Below are 27928 nucleotides of genomic sequence, written 5' to 3'. Positions count from 1 at the left end.
GAGTAGGGTGATGGTTGGAACTTTCTGTCCTTAGGAACAGACAGTCCTATAGAGTGTGTGTGTGTGTGTGTGTGTGTGTGTGTGTGTGTGTGTGTGTGTGTGTGTGTGTCGGTGTCCATGTATATGTCTGTGTGTGTGTATCCACATGTGTTGAGTGTGTGGGAAAGGAGGTTGCAAGAAATGCAAATAACTTCAGTACAACATGGTACTGGTCAAATAGAAGGCCAGATATATTCCTTATCTCACATAGGTGAAATGACCACACACCGAAGTGCTGTTTGTACTTCAATAATTGGACCTTCCTAGAGACTGTCTCAGTGAGATCTAAGTTCATACCTAGTTCTTCCTCACGAGAAAGGCTTAAAAGTTTTTAAAAAATGCCGGGTTATGTATGCGTTTTAACAGTATGCCTTTAACTAAAATACCTAAAAGGACAGTCTCAGGCCCCTCTGATAATGGGACAGGGTACAGAGAGAAGGAAGGTAAGCAGGTAGGCAAGTCCTTTGCTACACAGCTGACTCTGACACAACGGGATTTAGTTATTGGGACCAAGTGTTATCTCAATGTAAGAGTGGGTCACCCTTGGAAAAATGATGTTACAGACATTGAATTCAATATAGTGAGGCTGCAATGACAACATATAACTTTAACTCATACAAAGTCTGAAAAATAATAGCCTAATGTTCCCCTTAAAGAAATAAAAGTAGCATAGTACAGAGAGAATGTCTGGAGCACTTGTGTTATTAAAATATGGATCCATGGTATTTTCTTAGTCACATGTAAATAAACATGAGGGTGTCTTTTCTGTCTATTTAACTGAAAGACTTAATAGCATTCAGAATACTGGCTGCTAGTTAGTTGTGCTCCAAGTTTTCATGAATTACACAACAATGCTCAAACTGACCAACACAAATCTGCCTAAGCCTTGAACTTCTAACTACACCATAATATCCCTTTCTGAATAGATGTCATGAGCAGCATGCCTTAGTAAAAAGACCATATAATTGATATAGTCAGGAGACATGGGTTCATAGAGCAGTAAAGAAATTAAATGATAACATTTATGCCATGGGTTATATTTTAAGGTCAACTCAGTGACCCTCACGTTAATCCAGGCAATGGAGAGTTAGGAGAAAATTCCACAACCATCAGAAGTTAGTTAGGAATATTCTTTTATTTATTAAAGTTTGCTGTATCAATTAAAGGGCCAAGTAAGTGGCTTTGATATTCAGAAATGAATGACAATTTCTAACCGAAGTCTGTCAGGCTATAATAAATTCACTGGCTGGTGCAAAACAGATCTGAAAAGAAGTAAATCGAGTCCTTGCCAACCGATCCAGGGCATATCAGGTGGTCTCTGGGGGCCTCTTTAGTGTTTCCTGCATGTTCCTACAAAACACAGAATATCGTCCCAGTGGGACTGTCTTAGTGAAAATGCTAAGGTGTGGGTCAGCCAATGGACAATCCCAGAGTCTATCCAGGAGCCTAAAAACCAAGCCAGGGAAAGTGATGGGGAGGGACATGCAAAGTCTGGAGGAATCTAGGCCTGGGAAGGTTCCAATAAATCATGCCCCATTGTAAAGACTTCTACCACTCTAAAATGTGATGAGATTTCTTAAGGGTGAAGAAGGATAAATGGAAAAATCCAGAGAAGGGGTTTTCATGTTAAAATAGGTACTTTGCATTTGAAGTCAGTTATATGTGTGTAAGAAAGATGAGAAGGTAAGTAACCACCTGCAACTAAATTGAACTTTGTGTTTGCCATGAAAAGATGGATGACTTGTTCTGTCCCTGGAAGAATGAACAACTCCATGCCCTGTTCCCACTCTCACCTTCGCAGTCTTCTGTCCCTGCTCTCACCTTTGTGGTCTTCTGTCTCCATACCCAAAGCACTTGATTGCTATTTTTTGGTAACATGTCCGTTGTCTTTGAAGGTTGAGACAATGGTACCCACACAATAGTTAAGTGGATGTTTAAATTATTGACTAAATAAATGACTCTATCAGTATCATGTAATAAAGATTTGAAATACCTGGTAAATCTTAAAAGAACCAAGTCTTTAACTTTTTGAAATTAAAAAATTGGTTATACTTGGTCATTCTATTTTTGTATTTCATTGATTCTAAGAGATAGGTATATATCTAAGAATATATTCATTCTCATTAAAAAGTCTCTGAAATTGGGGTGCAATTTACAATTTGTGGTGTTTATAATATTATTGGCCATATTTTTTCTTTACCAGCAGTTTGCAAAATAATAAATGTTGGATCTAACAAGCTTTCTTAGATTTGGTAAACCATAATAACAAGACTAAATTCACCTTAATGATGCATATGGTACTTTATACACAGCATAGAATAATGGGGAAAGTATGGATTTTGGGATCAAAGAAATTTTATTTTGAATCCTCACTCTGCCTTTTTTTGTTTTTTTTGAAACTCTGAAAAAGAGCTTGCCCTGCCATTAATGTTTGAATTGCAGTATTCTCGTCTGTATGATACGAATAAAGCATTTATATTAGGATTTTGCCCTATGTAGACATATAGTGAACAAAATTCAATGCCTTTTCCTTTTTTTCTCTCTACCCCTTTGACCAGATTATTTGTACTTTAGAACAGCCCTGTTAGGTAGGAATATGTCATTTCCATTTTACAGGTTCAGAAACAGAGGCTTAGTGGCATGAATGGATTAAGTCAGAGACCTCCCTAGAGTCTTTGATTTTCCAGTACTGATTTCCCCAGTGCTCCATCAGGCTTCTCACAGGTAACTATTGATAGTGGTGAGAGCTTAGCTATTCCTTTGATGATAAATCACCTTAGGCAGCTAATGTAACAGTTTTACACAATAACTTAATAACAATATCATACACTACATCCTTTTTGGAAAGGATTTTACCTCTTGCCCTCATCCTGTAAACAAGGATGGGCCTCTATTTAAAGTAGAGGAAAAGGAAAAGGGAAAAGGATATTATATCACCTGGCCTAGCATTTTTGGGGGCAGATGTTTTCCTTGTCTCATTGTTCACAGAAAATAGGTTAAAGATGGTATAAACCAACTATTCAAAACACACTTTGATCCATAAGTCAATTCATACTATTACTTGGATAGTACAAAAAACTATGAGAATGGATTAAAAATTAAAGATTGATACAAAAACCTCAGAGCTTTGTGCAAACCCAAAAGCAAGTTATCAGTATTATAGTGTGATAGCAATAAACAGTGGGTATTAGTCCCTCAGGCCTAAAACATCCAGGGTGGAATCACTGGTAGGTGCTGTGGAAACTGCTTTTATGTTTTCCTGGTCTAGCCTGAAAAATTTCAATTCTGTGATTTTTTTTTTTTTTTTTTAGCCTTTGCCTTTCTTTTTTTCTATTTAGTAATCACGTTTTAATGAGGTTGCAAATGGATCAAGTACCAAGGAAATAGACTTATTTCAGTAATAAAATATCATCAAACCTATGTGAAGAAGGTATGGGTGACTTATTTGAAGTTGCAGTCAGGTTTCTGAGTGAGCCTAGTCTGCTTCCCTACTCTGCCGACAGGCAGCTGTGAGATACTGAGCCGTCAATTCTCTGATGCATCTTAAAACTTTAGCATGCCTGCATGCCAAATGAAAGATTAAGAGAGAGAAAATATTTTAAAGGGCCTAGCAAGTTCCTGAAACTTGATAGAAAGCTCAGTAAGTTCACCTTTCTGATCTTTTTTCTTCCCTCCTCTTTACCCCTTTATCCTTGATTAAAAACTTTTATGGACTGAAACAGTTTAGCGGTTTAAAGGACCTAAGTGGACTCCTAGTGTGGAAATTAAGCATCCCTGAGAAATGGGTAAATGCAGCACTCATCAGGAAGGCAGACACAGGAAAAAAACCTTTTGGGTACTAGTTCTCTTAGGGAGGGCTGACTGGAAACCCAAAACTCCATGTATGAAAAGAGAATTTTCAACACTGTCCTCATCTATCCTCCTCTATAGTAGCACGTACTTCATAACCACGTGTTGCCTGAGGCCTTCCCACTGTGGGGTCACATCAAGGCCTGTCATCTAACTATTTGTTAGACATCTTTATCCGTCTAGGTTAGAAACCATGGGGACATTTCAGACTCCTTCCATTCCCGCTTACACACATCTGCCAGGTTCCGCAGTGCCCATTGCCGCTGTGTCTCCACAGTGCCCGGCTGTGTGTAGAAGGGGCTGGGAGAGAAGGAGAAGCCCAGACGGATCTGCCACTGTTGTGCTGTGCCCCCTCCTAACCCATACGTCCTGCAACCTCCTGCCTGATCTCTCTTCTCCACCTTTTCCTCCCATCCAAGCTATTCACAGCCACTGATGTTACTGTCTTGCTCAGTCTCCTTGAATTATTCCCCAGTGCTTGGGGAATATAGACTGAATTTGCAAGGCACTGGAAGCCCGAGACATCTGACATCAATTGATACATGCTTATGTGGGAGCCCCTGACTCCACCTCCCCTTCTGCATCTTGCAGGATTCACAGCACTTGGTGAACACCCCTGGACTTTTTATAAGCTGTCAACCTTAGCTGCTTTTGTTCCCCTCCTTGTGGAAAGCCCTGCTCTACCCACCTTAACTCAAGATCTCGGGTGTTGTTATTATGTGATGAGTGTTTACTACCGTTTTCTTTAGTTATATAATAATAAGTGTTTAATGCGGAAAGCTTAGGAGAACAATCACATATGCACACTACTTCAATTGTTCCCTCTTCCTTGAAACCTTAATAGATCTTGGAATTTTTTTTTTTTTTAACCTCTTTTTAGTTGTTCTCTTAGCATTAGAGTATACTTTTATTTTTTATTTACATTTGCATTTATGAGATAATTTTTGATATTATAGATAGATACGTAATTGCCTGTCCTAATTGATAAACTCCGGAGGGCTGGGTTGTATCTGACCCATCCAAACCTCTCCCAGGTGTTTGTTTCAAGTGAGCCAGACGTTGTGTACCATGACTCCGCATGTGACTTTGATGGTGAAACTGAGGGCTGATAGGGAATTCTGATGTGTTTTAGAGGCAGGCAGGCCTACTAGTCCCCTCAAAACATCCTGAAGAGGCCATGCTGTGCCTAGTACTGCTCTTGGGTCACTCAAGTCATCTCAGGCTCTTTCCATGCCTCCTGTTCACATTGAGCTGGTAGAATTTTTGCTCTGGAGAAAAACATTTGAAAAAGTTTTTTTTGTTTAATGGTGACTCTTCTGAATTTCTTCTTTTTCTCTAATACATGAATGTTCTCAATAGACTGCATAGAATACTATAAAGGCAGTCCATCTTGAAATGAAATCCCACAGGGCTCTGCCCATCTGACTTTCTTTTCTGCAAGTGATGCATTCGTTTGCCTGCAACAGCTTTATTTTGATCATCTCTCCAAGATTAAGACATGCATTACTTTGGAGCTGGGCAGACTTATATAGTAAGGAGAGTTCTGATATGTGTCTCATTTTCATGGCCAAAAATGTGGCTCTACTGCCATGATTTGAAGCCTTGATAACTTATAGTGATATAAATTTCCCAGAACATCACAGAGTGTGATTTAAACTCAACGACTTGGAAGGTTATATTCACCTTCAGGAAAAATTTTAAAAACTACTTCTTTTTAAGAGGAAGAGGCAATATGATTTAACATGTGTGTGGAAACTCTGAAAGAATTATCTACCAAGGCACTTCTCTTTTTGCTTTTCTTCTCTCTCATACCAATTTGTGATAAAAACTGTTCTTTATGAGTATATCTAGTCTAAGTGTTTGGGGGTGTTTGATGTATGTGTCAAATGTATTGTGATGTGCTTGGAAGGATGATGACTAGATGGAATTTTATTACACTTATTGTTACTTATTAATCCTTACCTGCAGTAATGTGACATATCTGATATTAAACTTCTAATTTCATTATTGAGAAAAGAAAAATATATAGCTTATGTATTTTTAAAGAAAAACACGATGATGAAATATAGCTCCTGGGAAAACAGGTTGGTGGGAAATAATATATTTTCTATTCTCTGTAGTGGAATTCAGTTTTTTTCACTGTTTGAATTGTAGGCAAACTTCTGGGTTTGTTTTTTCTTGGCAGGAGTTGTGGGGTGGGATAGAAATTTTAAAGACATTATTTAGGAGTGATTCATAAGAGTTTGACATCGGTTTTTGATTGAGCCAGGGACTGTGTGTTGAGGCCATCTCTGAACTTGAGCAATTTATACTGCAGGAAAGTATTTTGGTGCCAGGATATGCTGTTTCCCTCAAATCTTATAGTCTTGGCTCAATAACCATTTGACCAGCTATTGCTTAACCTTTCTTTCCTTAGCGGCTACTTCTATAAAATGAGTAGTTTGAGAGTTCAGATCCCCATACCGGCCAAATGCAAAAAAAAAAAAAAAAAAAGGAGTAGGAGTAGTAGTTTGGACTAGATAACCACCTTTGGACAACTTCAATTCTATTCTATAATTTCTCGTCCCTCTGTTTTAAAATTTTGGAAGGCCAAGGTCCTCATGATTATACCTGTGTTCTTTGAGCCTTTGTAACAAACAAATTATTAAGCCAAATTACTAAATAAAAAGAAGGAAGATAATCTTTCTAGATATTTTCAAAGCATATTTCAGGAGCACACACCATTTTGGTGCTAGGATATTATATAAAGAGATCTTTCTCAATTAGAGTGAGATATGGGGCATTTGGGTGAAAATCCTTTACAGTAATATCTACAACAATGGTTCTTAATGATTTCTTGAGGCACAGTGATAATCTGTTGAAATTTAGGGGTCCTGGCTAAAAAAAAAAAAACAGTATAAACAATTATACTTAAAATTTTAGATATAATTTACTTATATTACTGAAAATTTATTCTTTGACAAAGAAAGTATTTACAATGATACAAATACCTTATACCCAATGGAGTAAGTTACACCAAAACTTTGCAGACAGAATTCTTTATTTTCTTGATTCTGGGTTGCTATTAATAGTAAGATGAGTCATGTTAATAGATTTTGGGGAAATGAAAGTCTCACCACCATATTGAGTCATCTTAATGATTTTAAGGCATACACTAATTTCAGAAATGTTAAACTCTATTTCTTAGAATTGAGAGAATACATTTGTTTAACCAAGAACTTTGGCTCACTTACTTGAAAAATATTAATGAGTATTTCCAAAAAACAAAAATGAAACCCTGAACAGTCAAACAAAACAAAGTAAATTCTTTCCTAAATAAATTTTAATAGGAAGACTGTTTTCTACAAAGTAATATACATATTTTCTTTTACATATAATATTGGGAAAATAGAATAATTTAATCAGGCCTCCTTGCTTTAGGTATGGTTGGGGGTGGTGCAGTGCATTCTTTGTAAGCAAATTGCGTATGTGTGGGTGGAGTTAGTGCACATGTGCAATGCCACCGTTTTGGCTGGCATCTGCCTTGGGTGTCCATGCCACATGCAACCATGCTCTCCAACCTACAGCTTCAAAGGACCATTTTGCCAGTTACCTAGCTCATAGACCAGCATGTGACCGGTCTGGTGACCCAGCCTGGCATGTGAGTGGTCTGGGGACCCAGCTTGGTGTGAGAAGGGTTTGTGACCCAGTCTGGGCAATGGGCTTGAGGGGTCCACAGACCCCCAGCCCTGTGACCTACAGACCCAGCCCTAGCTTGGCAATTGGCCCAGTTGGCAGGATTACAGGCAAGTAAAAGAGCTCCATGTATAATTAGCTTTCATTTTCATAATAGTAATTCTTGAAACCTTGATTTCTTGTGGTTTGCAGTACCAGAGGATATTAGAATTCACATGCTTGTTCTGCTGGACATGAATAGGACTATGTCAGAGCTGGCCTGTCTAGAATCCTCCAAGATACTGAGCTTAAGTCAGGCCAGGAAGTTAAGAATTCTTACTCTCCCATTTGTCTGAGTAGAAGCAAACTTTAAAAGAGTTCTGAGATTTTTGCTTACAGAGACATTGAGAAGTTATTGTCCCTCTCTGCACCACTATTCTGTTGTGGCGTTCAAAAATTTGTCAAGCATTTCAGTTTTCAACCTCTGCTGGCATGGTGGCTTCTTGTGCAAAACAGCTCTGCTTGTTCTGTGTGTTTAAAGATGAAAAGATTTACTTATTCAAGTGACTAGAAAAATTACTATTAAATAAGCCAAGCCCCACCTCCTCATTAAATTTATTTTTGAAATTATCTCTAAGGTGGGTGTTTGTTTTCTCTTTCTCTTGTTTCTTGATAATCCATTCTGAGAAGTCAATGATTAAGGCCCAAGATTTGATGATCTTGACAACTTACATGGCTCTTATACAGTTGTTTTTGCCAGCAGTGTGTGCACTTGTAGAAAGCATTGATCCGTGAAGACATGTGACTCTAATCTCTTCACTAGAGAAGCAAAACCAGGTATGCTGTTGAACATTTGAGGTATTCCATCTGTAAATAGAGTACTCGGATTTTTTTTTTTTTTTCCCTAGGAAAATTTTTGTTACCATTGTTGAAGACATTTCTAGCATTAGATATTTCCCAAAGGGCTCACAAAATAGAAATTCTTCTTTGGTTTGAAATTCTTTGATTTCTTTGAAATCCATCTGTACAGATACTTGGTATTTCGGTCTAGAAAAATAGAATAACTCCTCCAAGAACTACTCTAAAACACTGAAGAACTGCCTTCATTTCGGAGTGGATAACAACCATATTTCAAAAAATAGAAACATGGCTTCCATTTTTATTTTTCTCCAAACCACACATCAACTCATCCCTTTCCTTACATATGCAGCTTCACCAAGTCTTCCCCAATCACAATGTGGCTTCTTTTACATGACAAGGAGATAAGCATCCTTGAAATCTACTTCAAGACAAAGGTTTTGCATTTGGGCAAATCTAAGTATTGATACAATTCTAGACTTTTCAAATTGAGCTTTTATTTATGAGCACAATTTGTCCTTTCCAGAATGTGCTAACCTCCAGAATGTACTTCTTTCTTCCCGACTTCATGCTTCCAGTTGCAAGTGTTTGCAACATGGGTCTTATTGTATTCAGCAATGAAGAGAAAACTAAAGGAAAAGTTAGGGTTATCACACTTTGTTTTCTTGGATGATTTCTACTTTAGGCTAGTTTTGATATAAGGAGTGGACTTACCATGAGGTTAAATGAAGTCAAACCTTCAGAGCCCCGCTATTGCACAGGTCCCTTCCAAGTCCCCATAACTAACAAATTCTACAACTTTGGCACCCATAAACCCATTCTGGCTTTGTCTGATATTAAAAAATAAATTAAGAAAAAGATGTTCATAATCATAATGGCCAGAGTACTTTTCTTTCATTTTTATCAGTAGAAACAATTTTAGATATGATGGCATAATGATGATTACCTTTTAGAATGGTATGTACACTATACCACATTACTCCAGTAATTTGACATAAAAAACAAGTTTCAAAGTGTCAGAAAAGAAACTAATGTGTCTGTGCCTGTCTGAATGTCAGTCTCCATAGCATTGCATTTACATCAATACTCCACTTGGTTAAACACCTGAGATATGCTATAGTAGATTATTTTACTTGTTAATTATTCATATAGTTCTTTTCATAAATGAAATACTGTCAGTTCCAGGACAGCTGTAACCTTTATAATGTTTAAGAGCTCAGGCTGAACAGTCACATAAACCCAGGTTTACATGTCCCGGTTCCACTCCTTACTGGCTGGGTGACCTTAAGTTCCTCATCTCTAAAGTGGGCATAATTCTAGTATCTATCTCTTGGGATTGTTGTAACAATTGAATGAGAGACCATGTGTATCATGGTTAGCAAAGAGTAAGCACTCCAATATTAGCTATTATCATTTATTGGTAATAAACTCTTTTTAACTGGAAGAAAGATCTTTTCTAAAGTTTACCAAGAAGACTAAATTAGCCTCTGGAAATAGCAGTTGTAAATTATTCCATGCATGGCTAGTATTTTCTCCCTGGAGAAACAGTTAAGAAAGTAAGTTTGAAGGGCCGGCCCGTGGCTCACTCGGTAGAGTGCGGTGCTGATAACACCAAGGCCACGGGTTCGGATCCTATATGGGGATGGCCGGTTTGCTCACTGGCTGAGCATGGTGTTGACAACACCAAGCCAAGGGTTGAGATCCCCTTACTGGTCATCTTAAAAAAAAAAAAAAAAAAAAAAAAAAAAGAAAGAAAGTAAGTTTGAGAATAATGCAGAAATTTTTAGAACTGTCCAGAGAGAGAAAAAAGGCTTATTCCTTTTTGTTTCAGAGGCAGAATTAGTAGCAACGAATGCAATTTCCAAGGAAGTACGTTTACATTCTGTATGGAATGATTTTCAATCCCATTTCTCTAGCACAGAATTGGCTAGCTTGCAAGCTCTCAAGAATTATTCATACAAAGGCTTGAAAAAACATCAGGTAGGGGACGTTAGAACACTCCCTCTTCGTTAGCCAATGATACCTTGTAAATCTACGTTTTATCACTTATGTAAAACTTTAACTTCTCAGTTGATGATTAATGTATTCAAGTTCTTGTTATATTATTGTAAATTGGGCTTAACTTTGCCAATCAAAGGGTCATTTTTCACATGGCTTTCTGTCCCTGTATAGGCTTTTGTTCATATTGCAGCGATTGAGTGTATACATTCTCCTTAGTTAATTCCTTTTAAATAGAAATAGACTGAAAAAAGTTTTGGTAAGTATGTTGATTTCATTGCATTTTTGGTACATTTCAGATGTAATTTTACATTGCTAAATAGGATCCTAAATAAAAATATGAAAACCAGTTAATAAACTCTTTGCTACTATTAGCACTGAACTTAAGAATTTTTTTTTCATTATTTTTGAACATGGCTGTCAAATTGTTAGAGGCTGCAGTGCTATCTTCAGTCTATATTTATCAGCTTATTTGGGTACATAACTTACAGCTTCCTTTTTCCTTCCTGTGTCATCTAGTATACCCCATTGAAAGGAAATGAATGAAATGAATGTTTAAACTGTCTTCATGTTGTTAATTACTTTGTAAGATGTTTCATAACAGGAAAATGTTTGGCATGCTCTCAATAGCTTGGAATATTAACATCTTCAAGGATGTGAGGTTTTCAGTGTTTGTTTAAAATGGTCACAGAAGGTAGTGAAAGTGTGTGTGCGTGCGTGTGTGTGTATGTTTGTGTTTATGTTTCCCCCATAAAATGTGTCTCTATGCAAAAGGGTGATATGGTATAAGAGATGGACCGTAGTTAAATATTTGTAGGGTTTAAGGTGTGAAATAAGAACAGCCTTTTAAGGGACCATATTGGTAATAGGTTTGCATCCCCGATGGTATAGGAAAATTCTGAAAACTGTATCTCAGGCTATGCACACCAGGGCACAATCCTATCAGCTATCTGCCTGTGCCAGGGGATACCTGCAGACCAGTAGCAACAGGCTTATTTGGAGAAAAGACGGCGCCCAGACGATTTGCATGTACTTGAAAGTTAAATTAGTAGGATTCAAATTTTCTGTATGGAGCTGTGCCCATCAGTTTGTATCACATTTTATTTTCTGCCTTACAGAAGTTAAAAGCATGGTTATTGTGAACCCAAGTATTATTTTAAACCTGTCAAATAGTTACATTTCAACCTGCACATTTTGATTTATTTGTTATTAAACAAGAGAAGAGAGTATAATTAGGCAAAAAATTAACTTAATCAGTGTTTTGGTCACAACTGGACAAAAGCTCTCTTTATCATGAATTGTTTCATGAGAGCTGACACTGGCCATGGCTGTCAGTGGGGTGCATGACATGGACAGACCAAAGACAGCAAAGGTTGGAGAAAAATAGAAGAGAAATAAAGGGAGAAGATGAAAAGGGAAGTAAGGGAAAGGGTGGGATGGAGTGAGGAGGAGAACAGGGAAGAAAGGAGTTTCCAAAAGATAGAGTATAAGGACTACTATAATAATTAGAGAAAGTAGTAATTCCCATAGTTTTGCATTTTAGAGTAGCTACATAAAGTGTGTGGGGGGGTAGTGAATGTGGGGGGCATTAACCACCATTTTTCCATGTAGGACATTAAAAAGCAAAACTCATACACTCTAATTTACTTACCTTTTGCCTCTCTTTTCCTGTCTTTATCATTTTGTCTGAACTGGTGAACATTTCATCATAGGTTAGCGCTGGTATGTCTGTGGGAACCACTTGTTTAACATTATCAATTTTTTAATATAAAAATTTAGCAGATTTTTAAAGGATGCAATAGTTTATCCAATTCTTTATCCATTCAACATTCACTGAAGGCCCAGTATGTGAAAGGAATTAAGTTAGATGCAGAGGGAAGGCAAAGGGAATAGAGTGGAACAGTGGTGTCTGGCAGATGAGATGCAAAGACCTATGCGGGTAAGGTGGCAGGAATGCCAGTGGTCTACTCAAAAGGTAGCAGTGCAGAGCCAGGGAAGCTTTTTAAGGAAGGAGAGACATCATTAAGGCTGGGCTGGGGTGTGATAATAAGGTGCAAAGTAATTTAGAGGAGGCGGTAAGGAGAGGATCTAGAAAAAGGACTATTGTTAGACTGGAGCTAAGACCTAATTATAGGGCTCAGAGGTGGTTGAGGCAATGGGGATAGAAAAGAGCCAGCAGGTAGAGCCCTATGGAGGTGGAACTAGAAAGGTTGAGCAACTCATTTTGGAGGGGGAGGGAAGAAGGTATAATAAGCTCCTTTTTTAGGAAGACTTTTTAAAAATGAGAGTTCATTGTTGATATAAAAGAGAAGGATTTTTAAGTAAAATTTACATACTTTTAGAGCATGTAAGTATGAATGAATTACTTATTTCTCATTATTTTAAATAATGAAACAAGTATATGTTTATGGACTGATGAAATTGAAAGCTTGTTTATGAGGAATTTTAGATAGGTAGACCAAATAGATCATAAAGATCAAGAAAAAAACTTCAATTTAGACTGCTGGGTATATAGAAGAGAGCAGGATTTTTTGGAGAACAGAAACATCTCTTCTACTTTTGATAACCTTTGAGCTTGTTTCTTCATCTACCAAGGAACAGCATGCTGGTGAAAAAGAATGAAATTTAGCCTAGAATTCTGTTCAGATCCAGCGTATGGCAGTTATCTTAGTCGAGTTGCTTAACCTGTCCCTCGGCCTTACTTTCCTCATACTGTGTAAAATGTAGGTGATAATGTACCTGTTTTGTGGGGGGGGGAGGGGGAGAGAGAGAGAGAATTGAGTGAGACAATACTTGGCACAGAGCCTGGCATGTGATAGGTACCAGGAATCAGCAGGTACTTCTTTTATTCTCATCGATGACATTTATCAGAGAGTTGGTAGATGTGTCTCTTCTTGGTCCTGAAGAGTTTTGATGAAACAAGAGGTATATTTGGCATTGGCTTTTGTGTGAAAGAAGATGGCATTCCAGGACACACAGTAATTTTTATGAGGGCATTTCTAACCGGGCACCAGTGGTAAAGCCCTTCCCGTCGGCTGTGCTGTAGTTTTGCTGCAGGTTCATTGGTTTTTGCTGTGGTTATTTTAACTCCGAATGTGAAGGGGTTAAGAAATGCCCTTACTCGTGTTACACGAAGTAGCAGAAATTATCAGATAGAAACAGGAATTGGGAAGGCCAAAAAAAAAGGGGGGGAGGGGCGGGGGGCTCTGCAGTAACTCATTGTTTCTTGACCAAAAGGGCTTGTATTTACATGGACGAGCCGAGCATACAATCTGTTGGTTTAATCAGATCAGGATAACTCGGGCGTTGAGGGCAACCAGTACTCCCCTTCCCCACGTCCTTTAACTACAGCCACTGACACTGGAGTCGCCCCGGCTTGTCACAGGACTGAGTCACAGCTTCTGACTGGAGAGCCAGAAAGCCCTTCGGTGGAGAGACCCCGCCCCTCCCGGTGTGGAGCGCCGGCCTCGGGGAGGAGCTGCCGATGCTAATGAGCGGAGTTGCCAGGCGAGACAGGAACTTCATTCTTCTTCTCTGTGTCAGGATCGCAGAAATTATGCCCCTTCTCGCACCATGAGCTGGCTCTCCAGTTCCCAGGGAGTTGTGCTAACTGCCTACCACCCCAGCGGCGCGGACCAGGCCGTGGGGGACAGCCACGCAAAGGGAGGTGAGGAAGCCACCTCGAGGTAAGCCCCAGGCATTGGAGAGCTGCAAAACAAAACGAAAAACATCTCACCTGCTCCAGGAAAAAAGTGACAGGGAAGTTGGTGTGGGGAGAAAGCAATTACATGTGCACGTTAACCTGACCTCCAGACACAGCAAAAATGTTTGGGTGGGTTTTATGTACTTTTTGAGCTCATCCAGTCCAAGTCAGAAATAGCCCCTATGATTAGTGGTGAAGATGGACAAGCAGGACCTGGGGATATGGCTCTGTGGCTATCAGTCTAGCTGCTTAGCAGGTGCATTTGCAAAGGCTGAAAGATCAAATGACTATGCTGCGTTTGAAACACTTCCTATGAGATGGAATTTTTGAATGGTTTCAAGGCACAGCCGCTGGAACTATTAGTGGGAAAGTCTGCCAAAAAGCAGGGAGGCTGTTCACTGTACAAGCTGTTGTCAGAGTGTTTTTTTTTCCCCCTCTCCTTGCTGAAAGCAAATCTCTTAGGCAAAAAGCCCAAGACACTGGCCTGTGGCAGTATGTTTCACATTCTTTTGTGTATGTGGATTTTGGAGGGGAGGGGAGCGGCTTTCAAAAAGGAGTTTTTGTCAGGAGATAGTACTCTGCTGCTGGAGTGAAATGTGGTTAATGTTAGATCACTTTATAGGCAGAGAGAGCAAATGTTCTATAGACCACTGAGGTGCAAAGAGTGCCTTTCTCCCTATCTGTGTACTTTGGTCTGTTTTCCAAGAGCTTTTCTTTTTTCCCCTTTCTCCCCTTAATGACCTTCTCACTGGCTGAATATTTTTACTTCCAGTCTTAGATATAAATTGTAAATACTGGCTTAGAAGATTGCAAAAAGCCAATACTAACCTAATAACCTAGGACACTAAATTAGTTATCAGTAAGCACATTTCCTTCTTGATGCTTAATGTGATAATAAAACCTTCTTTGTTCTTATGTGACTTATGCCTATGCCTTAAGCTGGAATAATGCCTTCTTTCATTTGTTTTAAAATCCACGAATATGAGGGAGGGAGAAAAAAAAATCAAAGGAATGGCTGTAATACTCTGTGTTGGACTTCCAGGCCAACCAGAACTTTTTTCTCACATAGCATCCACCACACTATGTATTCCGTTGAATGAATTCATCTCCAGAGATAAAAAGGGAACTGTTGCTTGTGTTATAGATGTGTTACCATTTTATTTTCTGTCATTTTAAGTATTTTCTGTAAGAGATCATAAAGTGTTTTCAGCTGTTTTTCTATAAAACAGTAATGTATTAGTAATCTTTCAGTCATATTTCAGCAGTCAGCAGCCTGCAACCCTAACCTCATACAGGCTCTAACTTGGATACCACATGGCTGTCAAAATTGCCAGAGTTGTACCAGCTCAACACATTTTCCGATGACTTTAGGCTGGGGTGGCTGAGGTTGTGACCTGAATGTTGGATCTTGATTGTGAAAGTGGACAGAACCTTATGGACCTGAGTCCAAACCTGTCATTTTCACCTCGAGGACTCAAGCCCCCAGAGATTAGTTAGGTTGTTGCAAGGTCTGTAGTTCTAGGCCTTTGCCCTGAACTGCATATCCAGTTCTGGAGACTCCTTAACCTGTGTTTGCAGTTTTGCAGCTTTTCAGCTTGTTGTGGGTGGCCTACACTTGAGTGCACTGAAAGAACATAAGAGAGGAACAGATCATTCTCTCCCTATGCTGAAGCAGAACCAAGAGGCATTCAGGTGGCAGAGTGGGCAGTTGCTTATACAGTGAGTGCTTTCCATGCGGCTGCAGCTCAAGGTCTGCTCCCAAATGCCTCTCCTGCTGGGTGCCATGTTGCTTGACCATACTGGCTCCAAATTCCCACTATTGAATTACAATCTTAGGGATAGTTAGTATATTGGCTGAAGAAGATGGGAGCCTGGTTTGAGGGCTAGGAGGAAAAGCAGGAAGGAGGGTGGAGAGACAGTTGTCATTAGTGTTTACCCTTAAGCGTGGAATAATTTATCAGATAAACTTATTGTTACTTTGGGAGGCTCCCTGTTTAGCCTGGGAGGGTTAAGATACTGGAATTGGCATGGGGGTGGGGATGGACTGAAAGAGGAGGGATTTGAGGGTGTGATGGCATCTATAGTGACCACCTAAGGATGGTGATGCTGGTGGTGTGTTTCACAGGATTTTGGCATTGGCTGGGTTGGCCAGCTGGTGTTTTAAGCATTGGGAAGCCGTTCCAAGGTGCAAGGTTGATGCTTATTTTAAAAAGTTTTCTAAAAAGTAAAAACAAACAAAAGTCTTAAAAGAGGCTAAATTAAAGACTTAGCATCCCCTCCTTCCCATTTAAAAGGGAGTTGTAGGAGGGAGCTACAAAGGAAGGCTAAATTTGCTTATCACAAGATTTTGTCCTTTTTAAATAATATGTACAGGGTACCTCAAAAATTTCATGAAAAGATTTGTATTATCTTTTCAGTCTATTTTCCCATGATCTTTTTGAACTCATGTATATATAATGCCATTTAAAAACTGTAAAGGGCTCTCTCTCTCTCTCTCTCTCTCTCTCTCTCTCTCTGTATATATATATGTATATCATATATATATATGATTCAGGATACATATAGAAAGTGTTTGATTTTTAGCCTTGCCTTATCAAATTCTTTTTTATTGTTGTTTTGGTCTTTTGTAAAACTGGGATAGTAGGGAATTAATATTTTTGCAAGTAATCTGTTAGTCTAAAATTCCCTCCATTCCATTATCCGTCTTTATCAGAATACATTCATTGGATGCCAGATTAGGGAATGCCTCCCACGCCTGTTTAGAGCCTCTCAAGTATTTGTAGAATCCTGTTTTCATTTTTGTTTGTTTGTTTGTTTTTTGTAATGTTTTCTCCTCAAAACATTAGGATTTGAAGAAATATGTGAACATGAGTTATTTTAGCTGACTTGTACATAGTCAAATGTTTCCAAAGGAAACCACTTTTTATGAGTAGCTATATTTATCAGACTTTATTTACCTGTTTTCCAAGCAGACTTCTTAATATTTACTTTTGAAAAGCAGTTTTTCAAAGAATACTGCATTTTGCTAATTCTTACTGTTCTCTCTTGACTTTCCCGTCATTTTAAGAAAAACTATTTTGATTGTGTTGTATCGTTCTTTGCTAGTATTTTAATATTAATGGGAAGTGATAGTTTCTTTCTTTTTGGACCTTTTAACTCATTAATTTACCTAAATACACTGAAGAAGGAGATATTTTTATGTCTCCTATGAATAAATGGGTGGCATTTATCATGTAAGGCCTTGGCGATCCCATTTGCCGTTGGTATTGGGTAGGCAGAACCAAGGGGCACTACATTGTGGTGACATAAACCCTGAAACCCTGGGTTCTGGGACCAACCTGCCTGGGTTCACATCCTGACTCTCCCACTCATTAGGAGTGTGGCTTTGGAGGAGTTATTTAACTCTCTACTTGTAAACCAAACTTCATACTAGTACTTACCTCACTGGGATAATTAAATGGGATGATCCATATAAAACCCCATAGAATAGTGCCTGGTTCATAGCTAGCTGCTACTTTCCTTAATGCTAGGTTATAAGAAAAAAAAAAAGGAAGGAAATTATTGAGCTTTGCAGTATATAGAATATTCCTCCTCATTTCAAAAGCATTTTTATGAATATAATTTTGTCATGTGTTAAGCCTATAGATCATGCCCCAGTTTCTTATCTAAGAATGACCTATTTGAAAATGAACATAATGTAAAAAGTTTAGGCTTTGAAGTTTGCAAGGCCTTGGAAATGTCATCTTGATCCATGGCAAGATTTACAGTTTGAACTAGAAACAACCACCCATTGCAAGTCTACCTTGGGGCATTGATAGGCATTGAGGTCTGCAAATGGCTGACTTTTATGGTAAAATGGAATGTGGGTGGAACCTTTTTTGGCAGCCTTCATGCTTCTCTCCTCCACTTTAAGGCATGCCAAATGGAAGAAGGCTGTCATCTTCAGGTGCTTAACTCAGTTCTAGACTTGTTCAGGTCTCACCCCTTCCTTGGTTCTTTAAGCATAACCCTTCAGTCGCTCATTCATTCCACGTATAATCACTCATATCAGGCAGTTGTCCAGGTGCTGGGGCTATTATGGGGAACAAAACAGACAAACTCCTGTGCATGGTGGAGGGGGCCTAGAGTAAAGACCTGAACAGGTGAAGGGGGCAAGCCCCACAGATATTTGGGGGGTAGATTTAGGGAAAGAGCTTTTCAGATAGAAAGGGTAGGGAGTATAGAATTTATAAGCCTTGAGTAAGCCTGAGACCAAGTACCCAGAGAAGCAAATTAGCCTGCTTAGCTGGAGGAGAGTAGGGGGATTGGGGAGAAGAAATCTAGATGGGAGCTGATAGCCTTGTAGAGCATTTGAAGACTTTGGTTTTTGCTCAAAGTAAGATGGGAAGCCATTGAGGGTGAAGGGCTTTGAGCACCAGAGGAACAGAGCAGATTTCAGTTTTAAAAGGTCCCTCTGGCTGCTGTGTTGATCATAGACTGCAGAAAGTGGCACTACTCAAGAGGTTAGGGTGATGGTGGCTTAGGCCAAGGTTTTCGTCATTTTGGTAGTGGAGGGGGTAAGCAGTGAAATCTTTTTTTTTTTTTTTTTTTGTCTTTTTTTTTGTCTTTTTCCGTGTCCGGCAACGGATCGCAACCCTCAGTGTTGCCCCCGTACCGGACCGGGGACCGGCAACGGGATTGCATACCTCGGTGTTGCTCCCGCGCCTCGCCCAGCCAGTGAGCGGGAACCGGTCTGCATGTGGGATCCGAACCCTCGGGTGGGAGCGCCGCCGCGCTTCCCAAGCAGCGCACCAATCCAGTGCGCCACTGGGCCGGCCCAGCAGTGAAATCTTTTGAAGGTAGAGCCTATAGGATTTTCTGATGGATGTGGTATATGAGCAATGAGAATAGCTAAAGATTGTTGCAAGATTTTTGGCCTAAAAACGTATAAGGATAGAGTTGCCATTAATCTAGTTAGAGAAGATTCCAGATGTGTACTAAGTGGGTGGGCTGGCAAGATCTGAAGCTTAGTTTGGGGTACCCATTTTGGAAATATTTTATGGACAGAAGCATTAAGGGAAGGACATGGTTGTCTTTCTTGTGAGTTCAGCATTTGTATATGACACCCCATAGCATTTCAATAACCTATATGACATATACCATTAATAAGATTCCTTGCTTCTGAATTTGTATGTTATATGAAATTATTTTCTTTTCTGGTGAAGGAAGGGATGATAATGAGTTTTTATAATGCAGTTATGTAATATGTGAGGTAACATTTCCCTTTATTTTTCCTAACCTTTTAAGGCGTGCTTCCTCATTTTAATTTTATAGGATTTAGTGACCAAATACATTTTAACCTGTCTAAAGGGATAATTGTTTTCTAGATCAATTTAGTCCTAAATTTCATGACATAGGATACTTTTTTAAGGTTTGTTTTCTTTGCTGTGTAGTTTTAGAAGCCCTATGCATAGTCTTCTCTTGAACTGCAAAAAGATGCCCCCAGCGTCCCTCTAGGCAGTCCTTACCTTCATTTAGAGGTATGTGATATTTGCACATGACTTTTGCCTTCAGATTGCCCTCATCTAGGAGGGCTGTGATTTTTGTGGGCCTGTTTAAAGTTATCTTCATGGAAGGAATTATTAGGCTTATGCCTCTCAAATATAAGGATTTAGATCACAAGAAATCTGTGCTCCCCCCCCCCCAAAAAAAAACCCCTGAAAATTTGTCTTGTTTTCCACAGCACACTTATTATTTCTTTCGCTGTACAACTGCTCTGTGTACCCTTATCTCTTCTAAGTGGGGCTTGCTCTCATTTAAGGTTTACCATTGTTCGTTCTTATTATCGTACTTCTAAGAGTGTTGCAACAAACTGGACTTGGAACATTTGATGCATTTAATGGTGCATGTGATTTCTCCTGGACTGTGTGGCAGTTAGGCTTAAATCATTTTTGATAATTGGACCATCTACCAGAATGAATGATCTTTTTCTCTTATTTTTGAATTCCCTGCTATGTAAATATCAGTCTCACTCACACGTTAGAAAAAGAATGCGGCATCCGAGAGGCCACAGCTGCAGACGGCCGAGTGGAGGTTCCCTGTGCTTCTTGATCATCAGTCTGTGAGGTCTCGCCCCCTTTGGCTGCCTTCTTTCTCCTGTGTCTTCTTGATTCGACTCTGAATCAAGGTCCTGAGAGGGCCTTCTCCTGGTCTTTCTAGTTGGTCTCACTGTGAGAGAGCTGGGAACTGCAGAAATGCTGTTGGTCTGCGTGGGGGTTGTTAACAGCATGATCACCTGCTTGGTTTGTGCCAGGTCAAGTGTGACGACAAACCCTCTCCTGAACTCCTGCTTCTGGGTGTTTTCTGTCCTGATCCAAACCTTTCATTTCATACGAATACTTTGAGACGGAATGGCTTGTTATAAAAGTTTTATTCAGTGTGATACCAAATGCGCCTTGTCTTTTCTTTTGATACAAGGAGATAGATTATAAGAAGTCTTATTTTGAGGAGAGTGGGGATGAGTCAAGGTGTCCGGGGTGGATGAGGGCAGGAGAGGAGAAGGAATGATGTCTGGATCATTCCGAAGGCACATTCTTTTGACTTTGCTGTTTTGTTGCTGTGGGCTGGCTAAGTTTATCCTTCTTTGCAAGAAGTAAACAGAAACCATGGAGACCTGTGTGGCCAGTTACTACATCTGGAGTCTTTTCTATCCCCAAGTCCACTAAGAATGTCAATTTCTGTGTTGAAAGAGAGTATGAAACCTCATCTCTTTTACACATGCATTTGGCAGTTGCTTTTTGGCTGCAAAGAACACTGAGGTTGCTTTAGGGGAAATGAGGTATTATTACAGGGATCTGAGTCATAGGGAAAAGAGGCATCTCTCTTCTGTCCTCATCAACTGGTCATGTGGTGTCACATGTGGCATGTTTGCTGTCTCTTTGAGGCTCTCTACTTTTTGGCTTTATTATCTCATCATTCATCTTGAGCATGGTGGCTCTTAATGGATACCCCAGACTTGTTGCTCTCTCTCATCTTACATCTTAATAGTTGACTGACCTCTCTTTATTTCCTAATTTCACATTTTTAGAAGGGAATCAGATTTGCCCAGTTACTCTTTTTGAGCAGGCCATGGTAGATCCCCAGGCAGCTTATGATTTGGCCATTTTGGGTCTTTTTAGAGAAGCAGGATCTGTGGGTGTTTCAGTCTACTTTGTGTTGCTATAACAGAAATACCTGAGACTGGGTAATTTATAAAGAAGAGAGGTTTATTTGGCTTACGATTCTGGGACAGCTGCATCTGGCATGGGCCTCAGGCTGCTTCTGCTCATGGCGGAAAGTGGCAGGCAGCCGGCGGGTACAAGCAGATCACGTGGCAAGAGGAAGCAAGAGAGAGAGAGGAGGTGCCAGGGTCTTTTAAACAATCAGCTCTCACGTGAACTAATAGAGCGAGAACTCACTTATTAATCCCCCCTCCCCCAGAGAGAGCATTAATCCATTCATGAGGGATCTGCCCCCATGACTCAGTCAGTTTCCAACACTGCCACACTGGAGATCAAATTTCCACATGAGTTTTGGAGGGGACAGCACATCCAAACTCCGTCACTGGGTAAGGCACATTCCTGTAGAAAGGATGTGGCATCTTTGCTAAAATGTTTGGACATAATACATTGATTCTGTTTCCTCATCTATGAAATCAGCATGATAATGCTCTGCCTGTTTCACAGGGTTAATTATAAAGACCAAATATGTAGCTATTGAGAGCATTTAAAACATATACAGATGAGGAGCATTATTACTAAATCCTTTTTAATACAGTATCTTAAATTTTTCCCAGACATTTCACTTTACCAGAGTTGTTGTATTGAACTTACAGTTTAATTGTCACTTTACTTTTTTGCTGTATACTCAGACATAACGTCATTGAGGCTGGAGACTTTGCTTGTTTATTGGTTTTTTGGTGGGGGGATGGGGGCTGTCTCTTTACATCTAAGCCTTAGCAAAATGCTTGGTCTACTCTAGGCAGTTAAAAAAAAGTTTGAATGAATGAATGAACATGAGAGAGAAGAGCTGTGGTATTGAACACACAGATTATGGAACCAGACTGCCTGGGTTGGAGTCCTCATTCTGTTATTTAATAACTGTGTGACCTTGGGCAAGTTATCTGATGTGTCAGAGACTCAATTTTTTCTTTTCCTCCTGCAAACTGGGGATAATGATACCTAATTCAAGAGTTATTATGAGGATTGAATGAGTTAACATATTTAACATACTGAGAAGAGTACTTGACATAAAGTACAACATGCTATCTATGATGAAGGGTGGGCAGTCAATGACTATTACCTGCTGGTAAATTAATTTGGAAATAGTGTTGGAAAACATTGTTGAGATTAATTTGTAAATGGTTTGGGAAATGAATGTTTACTTTAGTACAAACACAGTATAACTTCTTTATTTAAAAATTAGTGGAATAACATGTAAATATCTCAGATTATTTATTTTAATGACTATGAATACCAAAAAAAGTATCTTAAAAAGAGCTTAAAGGTAGTGAACTCTTGTTTATGAGCAACTATTGGTCTTGAAAGTGATGTATGTCACAGAGAAGAGCTGAGCTGAGGGTATGACATCCACAGCACAGATCTGGGCGATATGTTTCCCCCACCCAATTTCTCCCACCCCCCCTTCCTATGTAGTGCAAAAATTTGAAATCTGTCCTGTTAGTTTCTCTCTTCATCTATATCATACATAATAAATTTACTTTATATGCCTGCAGTGTGCTGGGCTGTAGGCAAGGAAACTCGTTCCTCCTAGCCAGCACTTCTCAAATCCCTCCCCGCCCCTGAATTTCAAGTTCCTCTAAACTCCATAGCTCCTGCTTACCAAAGGCTCACAAGAGCAGGCTGCCTTGTTTCCACCTCTGAGACACAGGGGACTTTTTCTGGCGGAAGTGGGAATGGGAGCTGAAGGGAAAACCAGAGTGAGGGTGAACTTGGAGGTAGGGTAGAGATGTATGCCAATTAGAAATGCAGAAGCTGTTTTCTGTAGGGGAAAAAATAGTATACGTGATATTTAAATTCCATAGAGCTGTAAATTTTCCAATTCCTCCATATTATGGATTAATAGATTTCTTTTTACTAGGCAGAAAACTCAAAATGCCATTTATTTGTAGCATCATTGCTGTGGGAAAATGTGTTTGGTGTTCCTAATAATGGGTTTAGAAATAAACTTTTCAAACCCAAATAAAATCTTCAACTTAGTTGGCGGTTACTGTTCAACGTTTCTTTGTTGCTTCTCAGAACCTTTGTGAGTTAAGTTAAAGTGCTGGTTTTTTGCTGCCTCTAGTTTTATGTCACTGTAGTTCAAGTTCCTTTCCAAGGTGAATGGAAGCTTTGCATACTCCAGAAAATATCTTCCCACATCTCCTGAACATGTGCCTGCCTTGCATTAGGGATTATATACTTGTCTACATTTGTCATTTATTTTGGAAGATTTAGGAAGGTGGAAATTGACATATGTTCTTGTGGTCCTGGTTGAATCAGATTAGAGCTGTATAATTTAATTAATTTAGTGAAGTGAGAAATGGTTTAATACTATCATGCTGCTGTAAAACTAGAACTGTGTAGAAAACGCTTGGGATTCACACTAACAAGAATATTGAAATTTGGGTTGTTTGGCTTTAGAGATCTGGTTTATATCTGAATGCTAATGATTGTCAGATACCATTTTGAGGCAAATAATGGAAATTATATATTGTTGATGAATAGCATAAAATTAAAATCCTACTTAGAGATTTGGATAACTTAGAGAGGCTCTAAGATTATGCTAATATAAAATCTTAAATTTTCTATTATTTTTTGCAAAATTTAATATGTAGTTTAACCAAACAACTGTGAAGTTCCTTGCTGGGTACAAATAATAAGCCCAGAAAAAAATAAATATAAGAATTCCTGCTTTGAAAGGACTTGCAATAAGATTCAAATGGATTCTAAAACAACCTTTTCAGTATCATATTAGGAAACCTTGGCATGCTTCTCTCATTGGAGGTATAAAAACTTTAAAAGAATTTGTTGCTGAGTAATTGAGATTGGGTTTGACTAAGAAAGGGAAAGTTGAAAGGAACTTAGGCTATTTATAGGTGGTCTAGAAACATGTAACTTGATCAACTTATTCTATAATTAATGTTTTTACTAGAGTTACTAAGTGTGTGTCTTTTCATTTCTCTCTGCCCAGCAATACAGTCCAAGAGATGGGTCTATCATCTGATAGAAGTTATTTGGTTGAATATAGAAGTAAATGTGTATAGTGTCTTATTTTTTTAAAATGTTAATTTTTAAATCTATGATCGAAAATGGGAATATATACTTTAGTATTTCCAGACTAAGATTCTTTTGAATTATAGCATTTTTGAATTATTCTCTATTACAGTGTAATCAGACAGTGTCATTACACTGGATATGTTTAGGGAGTTGTACAAATGTATTAATACCTCACTTCTCATTTTTTTTAGAGCAAGGTTTATATGCTTAAGAATCAGTAGGGATCTCAATATAATACAGTGAAGTAGATGACTGGAAAGTGCAAGCCTCAGAAAAATTTGGGTTTAGGCAGAAAATATTAGCTAGAATTTTCAAAATACCAGGGGTTTTTAAAAAGTCCATGGAGAGGTTTGTATTATCTTTCATTTCTGTTTTTCCATGTACTTTTTGAAGTACGTATGGAGTAAATCAAAAAAACAAAGAGACAAATAAACAAAAACAAAAACCTGCCTGCAGGCTGGATCTGACCCTGGCACCCCCAGTTTGTGAGCCCTATCCTGAAGTACAAGGTGGTGGTTTTAGTTATTTGTTGCTGTGTAACATACCACCCCACAACTGGTGGCTAACAATAAGTTTTCTCTCATGATTCTGGAAGATCACAATCAAGTTCTTTCTTGGGTTCATCAAGCAAGATGGGATGAGGAGGGATCATGAGGGGCTTCATCATGTCCACATTTGGCACCTGGGCTGGTCAGTCATCTCTTTCCCCTCGTGCATCTCCTTGGCCTTTTCTCCTAGTATGGCAGTATCAGGATAGTTAGACTTCTTGCACTCTTACTGGCTTACCCTGGAGTGAGCATCCCAAGAAGCCTAGATGGAACCTACCAGTTTCTTAGGACCCTAGCTTCAGAAGTTATTCAGTATCATCTGGCTGTATTCTGTTGGTCAATTAATCATAGGCCAGCTCAGACTAAAGAGCATGGAGGTATATGCGACACTTCTCAATGGGGGTGTAGGCTTATACACAGAGGGAGGGGAAGGAGTTGGTGGTGGCCATCTTTGGTGACAAGCTACTCAGTTGTCATCCAGTCTCTCTGTAGCCCTTTCCTGCCTTTCCTGATTTTATTATCTACTGTTCTTATACAGAAACCTCTGTTCCTTGGAGCTATATACACGTTCTATATGCATTTACCCCTCTGCCTTGCTTTGTTTGGTAAGTTTATGTTGGAAAATTTTTCTCTTCATTAAGAACATAAATGCCTTAAGTGACAGACTGGTATTAATTTTGCTCTATCCTAAGTACTAGATGGATTCAGTGCCTTGTATATAATAGGACTCAACTGTATTTGTGAATTGATTTATATCTGATATTGTGGAAGGATTGGTCTTTTATTGTTTGCAGGACAATTTATTATAGAGCCTTTTTTTCTTTCTACCAAAAAATTATGCTTCATTCTCAAAAATATTTTCCAAAAAGGATCTAAATTTAGATTTGATTTTAGGCATAAGTGGCAATTAGAATTTAGGAAGATTAGAGTGCTGAGAAATGAGGTACTCCTTTTAAACAATATGATGGGACTTAGCATGCAGTAAGTTCTCATAAATGTTAGCTAGCTGTTATTTGTAGAATAATAAAGTAAACTGTTCCCTCCATTTGCTGGCAGCCGAGTTGCCAAAGGCTCTTGTTTGTTTACATCCAGTGATATTTACTCTAAGGGACTATTGGACACAGATGTAGTATTTTGTAGTACATAATATTTTGAGATCACATATTACATATGGAAAACATCATCCCAGAGGCTATATGAAAATTAATTGCCAGTATTTGAGTTACTTGGTTTTTCTACTCCCAGTATAGTAGTTACATTTAGCAGTCATCCAATAACTGTTATAATTGAGACTTAACATATCTAAATAGATTACTGTAGGATTTCCTTTCTTTCTTGTTTAGAAACTTTTTGCTTTACTGTACTTATTGCTAAACTCTATTCGTTCATTGCCACACGTCGAAGAAAGGAAGGAGATAAGTGACTAAGAAACTCTCTGAACTCTGGGAGGTGGGGGGTGTTTTTTTTAAAGGAATTTTTAAAAAACTACTTTAAGAAGATGTTTATGGGCCGGCCCGTGGCTCACTCGGTAGAGTGCGGTGCTGATAACACCAAGGCCCCGGGTTCGGATCCCATATAAGGATGGCCGGTTTGCTCACTGGCTGAGCGTGGTGCTGACACCAAGTCAAGGGTTAAGATCCCCTTACCGGTCATCTTTTTTTAAAAAAAAAGAAGATGTTTATATTTCTTTAAAAATACTTTGTGTACTCAGCTTAAAAACAGGACTGCGCTGTTTTTGTGGGAAATTAATACATACATTCAATTATTTGTTAATGTGTGTATTTATTTGTTAATGCATACATTCATCCATTAATGCATACATTTATTTATTTGTTAATACATTTAAATTATTTGTTTATAGAAATGATGGGGATGTTTGTCAGATCATTTAATTCTTAAGATTTTAGTGTCAGTTAGAGAAATAAATTTTCACCAATTTTCCTATCCCCTGTACTACAGATTGGATATTGTATCATCTCTATTTTGCAAGCAAAAGAAGGAGACTAATTCCTTTTTCAGCTTAGTTTGAAGCCTGAACCTTGAAGGCAAAGTCCAGGCATGGGCTCTTAAAATGAAAGGCCCATTCTAACAGCTATGTACACGTCTCATCTTAGGAGAGACTAATACTTTGTTAATCTGCTTAGAGCAAAATTTCTTCCATAAATTAGTGTTAGATCCCTTGTTTCCCACACTGAGTGTGGAACACTGTTAATAGGTGTTCCATTAAAAAGGGTTTTAAGGGTTTTGTTGTCTGATATTTTGGTGTAAACAAAGTTTACTGCAATACTTTTTGTAGTGTGTAATATCCTTGTGAGTATGTATTTTTTTTCTTTTTTTTTTTTTTCCCCCAGTGAGTATTTTGAATCAATGAGATAGATGAGACTTTGTAGCAAGTAACATATTCCAAGTTTATTTGAGTTAGGAGCCCTTATTTTTTGAAGAAAACTTATCAATCTTTAGGGGAATGCAATTTGTGAAATCCCAAAATACTGCTGTCTTGTTATACGTGGAAAAGTATTAAAAATTGTATGCTTTGGAATTAGTAAGATATTTTGGGGCTCTTTGGTAGTAGTGGTGGTGATGGTGGTGGTAGTTTGGGCTCTGTTGTTGTTGTTGTTGTAATAATAGTAGTAGTAGTAGTTGTTGTTGTTGTTGTTTTTCAACTGCCCTGCTGCCGGCCCCCATGCATTTTACAGATTCAGGTATACCTTGTAGAATCTCTCCTTGGTGAACTTGTTTCCCAAGAAACAAGTAAGAATGTTTCTTGCTTTTTAATACCCAAGCTTCATAGATCAAAAGTCTTTTATTTATTTATTTATTTTATTTTTAATTTTTTTCCTTTTTGTCTTTCTTCGTGTCCGGCAACGGATCGCAACCCTCGGTGTCGCGCCCGTACCGGACCGGGACCGGCAACGGGATCGCAACCCTCGGTGCTGCGCCCGCACCTCACTCAGCCAGTGAGCAGGAACCGGTCTGTATGTGGG

The 27928-nt window shown here is 38.8% G+C and overlaps 1 protein-coding gene across 2 annotated transcripts in view; it reads left to right on the top strand.

The window, feature by feature from the left end:
- ARHGAP18 (Rho GTPase activating protein 18) overlaps window positions 1–27928 on the top strand; it is a 183268-nt gene that overhangs the window by 38841 nt on the left and 116499 nt on the right. Inside the window, exon 1 of one of the 2 annotated variants that reach the window (XM_008568711.1) lies at window positions 13889–14084. The exons of the other annotated variant lie outside the window; for it this stretch is intronic. Coding sequence (XP_008566933.1) covers window positions 13972–14084 — 113 coding nt within the window. The 5' untranslated portion in view covers window positions 13889–13971. Of the gene's footprint in view, window positions 1–13888; window positions 14085–27928 lie in introns of those variants that run through there. 2 annotated transcript variants of the gene reach the window in all.

Source organism: Galeopterus variegatus, unplaced genomic scaffold (assembly GCF_000696425.1).
Source record: "Galeopterus variegatus unplaced genomic scaffold, G_variegatus-3.0.2 Scaffold434, whole genome shotgun sequence".
In the NCBI taxonomy this organism is placed as follows: Eukaryota; Metazoa; Chordata; class Mammalia; order Dermoptera; family Cynocephalidae; genus Galeopterus; species Galeopterus variegatus.
This window is presented reverse-complemented; position numbering and strand designations above follow the sequence as displayed.